The sequence below is a fragment of the Topomyia yanbarensis genome, chromosome 2, assembly GCF_030247195.1.
Source record: "Topomyia yanbarensis strain Yona2022 chromosome 2, ASM3024719v1, whole genome shotgun sequence".
In the NCBI taxonomy this organism is placed as follows: domain Eukaryota; kingdom Metazoa; phylum Arthropoda; class Insecta; order Diptera; family Culicidae; genus Topomyia; species Topomyia yanbarensis.
In genome coordinates, this window is record NC_080671.1 from 423,180,304 (window position 1) to 423,192,321 (window position 12,018).

The window sequence follows — 12,018 nt, forward strand, 5'->3', positions numbered from 1 at the left end:
AGGCTAGGATCGCCAGAAGACAGTTTAGGGTCGTATCGGATATAATCGTCTATGGAATCGGTCACAACAGATCTTGTAACTCTTAACCCTCCGGAAGTCGCGCATATGGTCCGCTGAACGAGCAGCCGCTGGTGCTCTAAGACGATTTCGCTAGCTTTTTCAGAGTAGCGTGCACTCAGTGCACTAGTGCGGCTGCCGGAAGGTTAACCGAGGTTCCATAGTTGTCAAATTATCATGAGCTCTTTTTTGAATGCCCCGAAATATGAACAATGCTTTGAATGGGAAGCGCAGTTTGATGTTTATAAACATTAACTTGCTCACCGAAAAATTGCATACAATCCAATATTTGCTAATTTTTTTTTTGAGAATGTGTAGGGCTGAGGCAAAAGCTCAGTGCGATTAACAACGACAATAATATTTTGGAAGGTAGAAGGAAAATAATGCAAAATGACGTTTTCCTATAAGCAGGATTAGAAAAATATAAATTTCACAATATTTCAAGTTGGTGTCTATTAATAGTGTTGCTTTAATAACAAAGGAAAGTAAAATTAATGCTCAAAAACATTTTTTGCTGTCATGATCACATTATTTCGAAACAGTCAACTCTGGATGTTTAGAATCTTTGAAGAATATTGCAACGTAAAGCAGCATCTCATCTAATAAAATAATTTTGGCGGTCAATCTTCCTAGAAGTAATTATGAAAAAATTACTCTTCAAACAAATTTATCTCGAGATTTAATGTCTTCAGCAAAGTTTTCGAAAATGCTATTTCGAACCATTTTATTGAATGAAGCGGGCATTGTGTAATTGGTCAGTCGATTGGCTTGTACGGAGCTCATCTGGGTTCGATTCCCAACCCCCGTAGAGCCGAAAGACCCTAAGGTCTACAATCAAAACGGAAAAAAACTTTGTTGAAGACATTCCATAACTAATTTTGTCGAAGACATGGATACTTCATGTATTTAGAACATTCAGGGTTGTTAATCGATAATTAATCGTCATCGTCGATAACGTTAACCACCCGTCAACGTCATCGGAAACTCCGTTAACGATAATGTATCGTCGGATTCATCGTCATCGTCGATAATTCATCGGTGGTTATCGCGATACATTGTGCGTTACTTTTCCGTTTATTGGAGTTGAAGTTGATGCGGTCAACTTTCAATTGTTTAGAAATAAATAACTATTGACGGACATGTTGTTGGCAGTTGAAAATCAATAGTTTTGGACATTTTCTATGAACAGATGGGATCCGATGATGTGTCAAAATGGATTTTGTTCAACTTTTGGGGAAAATTTATTATATTGAAGAAGCTATTGGTAAGTGAAAATCAATAGTTTTGGGCATTTTCAATGTACCGTCGGTGCGTCAAAATAGAAATTTTTTCAACTTTTCGTGAACTTTTTATATTGAAGGGCAGGTTGTTGACAGTTGAAAATCGATGATTTTGGACATTTTCAATTCACAAGAGGATTTACCAGTGCACAGTGTTTCCAAAGTTTCTTTGAACCACGAAAAAACATTTTTAGCTATAGTGTTTTCAGCAAAGTTTAGTTATATTTTTTGCATTTAAAAAGTATTAGTTGTGTGATTAATCCCTCTAAAGCTGAAAAGCAAGTTTTTGTTTGGTCATTTAAGAAAAAATCTTAATTTAGCAAAGTTGTTGAGAATATCTTTAGTATAACCTTCGCTGAAGAGACTATGTGTCTATCTGTCGATTTTAAAAGACACATGTGGAGATTTCTTTTATATACCCCTGAAAATTTCTTTCTTCAAAATACTTTTCCTGGTATTTTTGTAGAATTTCAAAATTTTCCAAGATTTTGTTCTGCATAAGAAATTACAGAAATTTTGTATTGTAAGTTTATTTGTATCTCTTACAACTTAGAAGTTATCGAATGTTAGTGTCCAAAAAGCAATATTTTTGTATGGAAGCAGCAAATTTCCGTAGACGAAGCTATACCAATACGAAACTGTAAAACAAATACTATCAAAACCGTTTGGTGGGCTCTAGCCTCTACGTTCAAGTCAAATTCGAGTAAACTCCTTCTTTAGCATGTTTTTCTTATCTTAGAGATGCAAAATATACAAAAATAAAAATACTGTACTGTAAGACCGCCTTAAGGAAAATTTTTACTAAATAATCAGAACGGGTTATGAGGCTTTGTCGAGGGACTACAGAAGAATATTTTAACCGCTGCGGTTTATTAAAAAGAAAGAAAAAAAATATGTTTGAAAATATGTGCCGATTTTGTCAATGTTATCGTTTTATCAGCCTAAAATTCACCAAGGGGCTGATAAAAATGGGTCTGTATTCAAAAAACGACTAAAACTCTATTATGATGCCGTGTAAATTACACTATATATTTAAAAGAAGGGTAAAAGAAGGAAGCATGAAGTATCTTGTTACATAGTGGAGAGAATAAACGGAGGAGGGGGCTAAAAGCTTCCCAACTAGAAAAGGAAATCAAACATTAGAAATGTGTATATTGTCCATTTTTAAATCCAAAATTTTCTAGTTTAAATTAAAATTATAATAAAACCTGTTAATCACCACTTAAATGTGTAATGTAATTTGTGAATGGCCTAATAATAGTGGTTTAGTAGTTTTGTCAAAATAAATTTTTGCGTGCTAAAAATTAATAATTACACAATAGCTCAAAATTTGTTTTCTTCATGGTCAAAACAATTTTGATCACCTTTTTGCCGCTTGGAAACACTGTGCACCTAGGACTCTTTTGTGCACCAACTTACTCGAAAAGTTGAAAAAAAATCATTTTGACACATCGTCGCACCCTTCTGCGTATTGAAAATGTTCAAAATTATTGATTTTCAACTACCAACAACTTTCCCTTCAATATAATACACTTTCCCGAAAAGTTGAAAAAGTTTCATTTTGACGCATCGTCGGACCCCACTGTGCATAGAAAATGTCCAAAACTATTGATTTTCAACTGCCAGCAACATGTCCTTCAATAACTATTTACTTCTAAACAATTGAAAGTTAACCGCATCAACTTCAACTCCAATAAACGGGAAAGTAACGCAAAACGTGTCGCGATAACCGATGAACCGACGATGACGATGAATACGACGATACATTATCGTTAACGGAGTTTCCGATGATGACGATACATTATCGTTAACGAGTAACGCTGATAAATTATCGTGAAAAATGTATCGTATTAACAACCCTGATTGAAATATATTAGACTGTATGTGAATGAAAACTTTTAAAGTTATTCTGATATTACTGTAATTGATAAATTACATATGTTGTGTATAAACAATATAAATCACATGCTTTTCAAGGTAGTCTCTGAATCTTATAATAAAAAAAATTGAAAAGAACAGGCTTTAAAAAGTTTCTTAAATATCGTTTTGTATCTCGATACAGTGCATTCCTGTAGCCTTTATATTCTCAACAAATTGTTTAAAATGACAATATGAACAACTTTGCTGATGACACCAAGTCCCTTAATATTTTTGAAGAGTTAAATTTCCATAATTTCTTATAGGAGATTTAATCACCAAAATTGTTACATCGAAAGAGGCGCTTTTTATTTTGGAAAGCTTCCTCGAGGTTATCAAAACTCCAAAGTTGAAGTTTTCGAACATTTGTTCCACTTAATAGTGCACTTTGTATTTTCATACTTTGACTTGATTGACATATTATAACAGAAGTAATAGCATTTTGGAAAAATCAACGATTTTTAACAACACCCCCCCCCCCCCAAATTAAATTTCCGGCAACACCACTGTGGAAAATTGTAGATCAACGACAGCGTCGGACTGCGAAGACAGCACGTAGTAGGACGTTCGGTATTCCTCCTCAGATCTACTTTAAAATTCGAGTAACCAAAATTCGTATAATTTGTGCCCAACTAGAATAAAAGATTCTGAAAATCTTTAGAACTGCTAAAATTGTTTTGCTTCAGTCTTTTATCAATGCACAAAAAGTTTCATCCATTTTAACACGTTGGAATATTGAACAATAAGAAAATGTTGAGAATTTTAGCTTAAAAGATTTTAAAAAATTTCCACCTACTTTCACAAAAAATGTATTAAAAATAAACAAACTCTTAAAACTAAATTTAGCATATCCCAATCTAAAGGAAAATAAAAACTTGTAATTTATTACTCTTGCTCAAATCTGAGAATTATTTGTTTTATAAAAAATAGACACTTTACGAAGCTTCGTAAAAATCAGGTAAAGTCAAATTTCGGTTTTTTGTAGTTTTTGTACCCAAAAACCGAACAATATTCTCAAAAAGTATAACAAATCAGTATTTTATAAGTTTAGAGTAAAAATCAATTCAAATTAAAATGATTCGGTAGACTATTCTGGTTTAATAAGCGATCTACGAAAAAAGTTTCGAGTGATCAAAGTCACCCCGATGATCAAAGTCACTCCGGTTTACGGTACATGACATTCAATGTACAAATCCCGCGATGCCCGCTCGAGCCTGATCTTGTTTCGATGCGAGAATTAGGTTGGTATAAACATAGTTGATATCAAATATGCAGTAGTTTAAAATTTTCGCTATTGTAGTTACCTCATACACAAGATATTGATTTTTTAATTGTATTCTCAAATAATTTTTTGTCGAAAAAGTATTTGCCAAAATTTTAGTTTCTGTTAAAAATTCGGGCCCCCTTCAAAACTCCGGGCCCGGGGGGAAACACCCCCCCCCCCTCTCGGCGGCCCTGCAACCACGCCATCTATTTTCACTCCATGAGCAGGTATACATAAATATAATAGTGCTTCGTAAAGAGTTCACAGCAAGCAATAACGTTTACCTGCTTAGAACTTGCTAACACAACGCTAACCTTGGCCGAGCTGACCTCTGAAATTTAGTTCACAACCGGAAAGTGTTCCATCAACGCTTTAGAGATTTGTAATAAATTCAAAGGCTTAGTTTTGGGGCCAAAAGAAGACCACCAATGGACCGGTTAAAAGCTCCAGGCATCGTTTAAATCTGGGGTTTTCACGAATTAAACGATACTCAGAGAAAGGAGGCAATAACTGACTGGTGTATTTACAGAATATAGGAAGAAGAGAATGAAAAAACGGTACTAAGCTACTGAATCCTGATACCAAGAGCGCACAGACCCAGCCTAGCAGCCAGCTATTACTCAAAACACGCGCGGCATATACGAATCCGAAACAAATAACTGTAGTGAACGAATAAAATGCGAAAAAAAACCACGACCGATTCGTGTGGCTATAAACGTGGTCCACAATCAAAGTGCACTAAAAAACTAGCTTATATTAAGAATCGACGTTGTACAAAATTTCACAGCGCTAACGAAACGCGTTCGTCAAAAATGACGGATGGCCCAAAACCGGGGGGGCTTCACTATCATTTAGATCCATGTTATTCAACCGGGGGTAAATTCACCCCCAGGGGTACGACAGATTATGAATTATTCCAAGTAAATTTAAACTTGGTATCCTAATATTTCCATCGAATTATTGACTCTATAATATAGAGACAATAATTCGATGAGAATATTAGGATAATAAGTCGCAATTTACCCGAAATAATTTATAATCTGACGTACCCCTGGCGGTGAAATTCACCCCCGGTTGAAAAACACTGATTTAGATACACGGATATGAAAAACTACCAAAAGTTGAGCTCTTTTGACTCAATCTCGGGGTATCGTGAAATAAGGTAAAATTAAGTAAACCGTGTTGAAGGTAGTTTCCCTTTAACCACGGCAAAAACCACAACTCATTGACAGGTTTTTTTATACTCAACCTTGAGTTAAATATGCCTAAATTTAAGTTGAATCTACCTAATTTTGAGTATACCTCAAACAACTCAAAAGTACCTTATTCCATGGAAGGCCTCGACTTAGTCGAATCTCTCTCTTTGTTTTTGACAACACTAATAAGTGCGAAAGCGACGCAAGACTTTAAACTTCCTAAATTTAAGTTAAAAGAACTTATTCTGCGGGTTGTTTTATTTTCCGTGTAGTTTTCAGTTATTGTTTATAGCCAGTAGTGTAGCCAGGGGGTCTCAGGGATGAACTTTTGGAACATTGTAAGAATATATTGATCTTAAAATTGACATCTTGGTCGGGGTTGCAATCTGACTCAGATTCAAAATACAAAATAAAAAAAGAAATAGGGTAATTTTGGGAGAGATGCCGCACATTCCTTAAAATCGATCCTGCATCAAAACAAACCATTCAATATTTGATGAAATCATTTTTATCTATTGCGACAAGTTTCTGAAATACTGTGAAATGGTTTTTTTCAAATTCATCAAATGTCCTTGAACATTTAAAAAAAGGCCATTGCGGGAAAGATGCCACATGTGCGGGTGAGACGCCGCGCCCTGGTCACAAACTGAAAAATGGTGAAAAAAAAGTATTTTTTAGCTCTCGTTGATGTTTTTGTGATTAGGGATCTTCAGTTGAGTTTCATGTAGTTTGATTACACCTATAAATCGGCCAGCACCTTCATTTTTCTTAAGGAGGCAATACCATTTCTAGAAACATTTTTTAATTCAGCATTTAAAAAATATTTTTCTTTTGCAACCTTGTGCAACCTTGTGCAACGGTTAAGTTGGAGTACCTTTATTAGGGGTGCTATTTATTTATGTGTTTGTACGAGCGATATACATCTATGTGTGGTAGGGGGTCCTTAAAAGCTGTTTTTGGTTATTTCTCCCAACAATGAATTTATACAACTTAAGTTTGTTCTTGAAAGATTCATGAAAGCATCAATTCGTTACCGTATTAACAACCTATACCTGACGCAAATGCTCATTTAATGACATTCCGAGGTGAAAAAAATACATTTTAGCTACGTATATTTATTGTTGTTCCATCTTTGGTGCGAGGCACCACACAGACTATTCCTTAACCTAAAATTGTTACAGTAGCAATACATACATTTAATTACACATCATACAATTATAAACAAAACAAACGCTTAATTTAACACTGCCAACATTAACCAACTGGAATATTAAAAAAAATCAATGCCAACAAATCCTTAAGGTTCCCAAACGCTGAAGTGATCATGGATCTCTCGAAAACAAATTCCGCGAGGCCAAGTGGTTGGAGACAATGCTCTACGTTTTAGTTTCAAGTCGACGCCCACCTTGAACGAGATGAACGGCATTGATGCAGCATCCTTCCATTCGGGTACCAACTTTTTGACGTTGACAGCATCACTGCCTAAAGACTCCGCTACCATAGAGGCGATTTCGTTCTCGCTCACCGTGTTTTTTATTATTGTAAAGAACAGCCAGCAAAGTGATGATGCAGAATTTCTTCTCATTGAAGAGTGCGCAAATCACGATGTGGTACCAGTGTCTTGCAATATTCTTGTCGATGACAGATCTGGTGAATTTTCTAGTACCGATGTACTATCGTGACGGACTCGAGAAATCTCGGCGACAGACTCTTGTATAACTGCAATCTGTTGCTTCAGTTTGCCTAACTCATCGTGGTAGTTTAAACTATTTTCATTTGTTTGCGATTCCGTGTGAACAGCGACAGAAGGAGCACGGATGGGGAGAAAAGAATCGGCATCGGATAAAGCCTGCCTTTTATCACGAAACGCTCTGAATTGCCTAGCATCACTCATTATATTTGCGCATGGAGTACAAATCCAAAAAATGTTTCGATGTTTATTGCAGCTTAGTGCCTCCGGAACGGTTAGTGCAACGCATTCTGTATGGTACTGATCGAAACAAAAACCTTCGCAAACGACAATAATCTCTCCTGGAGCAAACAAACCGGCACACTTATTACAACTCATTTTTACAGTCTCGTAGCAGCTAGCACTGTCTATCGTATTATTTGCTTCTTCTTGCCACAGCGCTCGTTCTTTTGGTGATGAGTTTGAAAAGGTATCCTCCGCCATCGAGTGCGGCATCTCACCCGAAATTTGGTGGCGACATCTCTCCCAATTGTATGGGAGAGATGCCGCACGACGATAATTTCCTCTGAAATTATGGATGACCGTGCTCATAATCAGAATGCCTTCTAAAAGGTCCCAGCTATTCAACCGATACATGATTTACAAAAAAAGTCAAACAATTCAAAAAACGAAATTTTAATGTGCTACTGAAAAACTTTCGGCACTTCGTGATGCAACTGGACGCACACAAACGTTAATAAAATTGTCGTGAGTTAATAATAAGGATTATTTTACATCTCCAGTATTGTAATTCTTCGAAAGACAATCTCACAACATCATATTACCGTATAAAAGTGACCCTATATACGAGATATAGAAAATGCGGCATCTCATCCGACGCGGCATCTCTCCCGAAATTACCCTACCGTAATATCAAAGTAGTCCATCAACCTCAGTTCTGTTAATCAATCAACAAATCAAAATTGCTTGTTTCTAGAAAAATTTGAAATGCTTAGAGCAATAAAAACGCTATTGGAAAACCATTTCTTCAATGTACGCTCTTAAATTTCATCCCTCAGTCGTCAAATATAATGAACGCACTCTTTTTCAATTTTCCAGGATGACGAACCACCCGAAATCTGCGTGGTCGAGGGTGTTTTCTCCCTGCAAACACTCACCCCCACCCAGCCGATGCCGGCCATCGACGAGCTGGACAGCAAATTTGCCGAACTTGTCGAGGAACTCGATCTCACCGCACCGAACAAGGCCGCGATGCTCAGTTTGCCACCGCAGAAGAAGTGGCAAATCTACTGCTCTCGCAAGAGCCCGCTGGACGCGACCGGTCCGAACGGAGCCCCACTGCCGGGTGCCACACTCCCTCCCACACCCGAGCACTACATCGAACGACTGAAGGATATGGCGGTGCAGCTAAAAACCTCCTCACCGGACGAATCTCCCTTGCACGAGTACAGCCCGAAGATCGAGTCGCACACGGCCCTGTTCGATGCGCTGAAGACGGCTCTGCGCACATCGGCGCATAGTTTCGTGATTCGGTTCATCGAACTTCAGGGACTGCCGGCGCTACTCGAACTGCTCCAGGCGCTGGATATCCGAGTGGCCAACAGTCCACTACACACTAGTCTGATCGGGTGCATCAAGGCGCTGATGAACAACTCGGTAAGTTGGTATTGGTTGTCTAGCAATCGTTCCAAATGCCCTGAATATACTTAAACTTAAATAATCCACATTCTTTTTCTAATTACAATCCCCTCACAGACCGGTCGTTCGCACGTGCTAGCCCATCCCACCGGGATCGACACGATCGCTCGTTCGCTGGCGGCAGATAACATCAAGACCAAAATCGCCGCACTGGAAATTCTCGGTGCCGTCTGTTTGGTCCCAGGTGGCCACAAGAAAGTGCTCACGGCAATGCTCAACTATCAGGAGTATGCCGCCGAGCGGGCTCGCTTCCAGGGCATCGTAAACGATCTGGACCGATCGACCGGTGCCTACCGGGACGACGTGAATCTCAAGACAGCCATCATGTCATTCATCAACGCAGTACTGAACTACGGTCCTGGACAGGAGAATCTCGAGTTCAGGTTGCACCTGAGGTACGAGTTTCTGATGCTCGGTATTCAACCAGTGATTGATAAGCTGCGAAAGCACGAAAATGATACATTGAATCGGCATTTGGACTTCTTCGAGATGGTTAGAAACGAAGACGAGAAGGAACTGGCCAGAAAGTTTGGCCACGAACATGTAGATACGAAAAGTGCAAACGCAATGTTCGACCTGCTGAGACGGAAGCTTAGTCATTCAACTGCTTATCCTCATCTGTTGAGTCTTCTGCAGCACATGCTGATGCTTCCGCAAGCAGGATCTAATGCACAACACTGGTTGATGTTTGATCGAGTGGTTCAGCAAATCGTACTGCAGCAGGAGGAACGACCTTCTAGTGAAATTGATCCAGATCAGGACAAGTTTTCCGAATCTTCTTTCAAGGTTCAGGATCCTGACATCGCACCACTTCATATCGATGTGAGAAAAATAGTCAAACTTTTAGTCAAAGAAGAAGAATTGGTTGCCGCCAGAAGTCGAGCCGAAGATCTTGAGAAGGAAAACTCGGAAATCAATGGGAAACTAGCCAAAAAAGAGCAAGAACTAGATCTGCGAACGCAGGAGAAGGAAGACCTGGAAACATCGTTAGCACGCATGCGCGAACGCCTGGAAAAGGAAAGCTCTAACCACTCGCAGGCCGTTCAGCGAGCGCTGAATGCAGAAATGCGTGTCGAAGATTTGCAGCACCGATTCGTCAGCGAGCAGCAGGAACGAGTTCGCCTGGAGCGACTAGTCACTGAGGGAAGCATCCCGGACGATCAGAAGGTCGCCGGTCTGCAGGGATGCAACGGACCGGTTTCACCTCCGCCACCACCACCGCCATGCAAGCTTCCTCCTCCGCCTCCGCCAATGATGGCAGCACCACCGCCTCCCCCAGCACCCGGTGGCATGCCAAAGATCTCCAACCAGAACCTATCCAGCATGCCGGCACCACCCAAGATGGAAGCTCCGAAGAAGAATGTTCCCCAGCCGGCCAATCCTCTGAAGAGTTTTAACTGGTCCAAGCTGCCGGACAGTAAACTGCAGGGCACCGTGTGGAGTGAGCTGGACGACACCAAGTGGTACAACAGCATCGAACTGGAGTCTATCGATAAACTGTTTTCGGCTTATCAGAAGAATGGCGTGGCGGTATGTATTCGACTATTTCAGAAGACTTTGTTTCTTTTTCGCTATTGCTATTAATGTCCCTATGTTAATTTTTGGTTTTTAACTGAGAAACGATAAATATTGGATCTTAATCAAACACTGATGTACAAAGGGTGATTAATGTTCTGGGCAATGTTTGTAATCTATTTGTGTAAATTGAACAAAAACAAACATCAACGGACGATTTTTTTAGTATTATATACCTAGATGTTAAACTTTAGCAGTGAATTTGTATGCAATAATCACCTGTTGTGGGTTCGTCGCTTTACTTTGCGTTGAGTCTTTTAGTCGACGCACATTAACTCCAAAATGCTAAAAAGGTTCTGTACTGCAGTTTGCTTTGAATTGTTTCTCAATTTTCTTGGAGCTCCGCTTAACCTAATATTTTTTAATTAGCCACAGCTCTAGCGAGTTAGGAGGGTTTTTGTCCTTTTGTTGTTTGATGCGTACCATTCCTAAGCCATTTCCCGTAGTGATGGGAAGCTACGTGAAGCCAACAATCACGGAATAACTATATTCATAGCTGTACCCCAGCATACCTTGACATAAATACTTTTACTGACAGTGCCAGTTGTCACGAAAATTTAGCTAATCAAAACACATGTGCAAATCGTCTGCCAAAGCAAGTATTTTTTCGGAAACTAAAAAAAAAATTCTTCCTAAACTTATCTTGGACCTTTCCTTTTCCGGTAGCCGTGTAACACTCTTGACCTGAAAGTTGCTTGAAATGTGCCTTGACGGATGTTTCATCGTCCATTGCGACGCAACTAATCTTGGTCAACAATTTTGTGTTCAAATTTCACGCTCTTGCTTCAGCCATGCTATTTTACTTGTCATTTCGATTGAGTACCATTGTAATCTTGTCCGGCTCGTTTCTTGGCTCTTTGAACGGTTGCGTGGGATATCACAACTATATTACCGACATCTCCGACATGAAAAGGATAGGATTACGTTTGAATGCGTTGGCCACTTTTTCCGCATTCTGCGAAAATTTGATATCGATTTCCTCTCGATCCTGGTTTCCTAGCAGTCGTCAGACTAAATGCAAATATGTTAATATAGATACTCTTACGATTATTTGAAAACATGTTTTGAGTTACCCTGATACCACGAAAAGTACATTGTACAAGTGGTTAGGGGGGCAGGGGGTTGTGTTAAGGTTACTTCGGTACCCATTTTGTAGAAATCATTGTGGTGATACAGAGAGTGTTAGTATATTGATCTAATTTCCATATAATAATGCCACCATTGAACAATACTTTCTCAACATTTCATTGCAAAATACAGGGTACAGCACTCGAAGTGTAACCAATTAAAAAAGTCATAAATTCGGTTTGGAATATTATTTTTATTTACTTCAAAGTTAAA

General features: G+C 38.9%; 1 protein-coding gene across 2 annotated transcripts in view; it reads left to right on the top strand.

Moving 5' to 3' along the window:
* Positions 1-12,018, top strand: part of LOC131685255 (disheveled-associated activator of morphogenesis 1) — a 274,501-nt gene that overhangs the window by 240,427 nt on the left and 22,056 nt on the right. For both annotated transcript variants that reach the window (XM_058968849.1, XM_058968850.1), the window contains exons 3-4: positions 8,503-9,060; positions 9,160-10,632. In XM_058968849.1, coding sequence (XP_058824832.1) covers positions 8,503-9,060; positions 9,160-10,632 — 2,031 coding nt within the window. The remainder of the gene's footprint in view (positions 1-8,502; positions 9,061-9,159; positions 10,633-12,018) is intronic.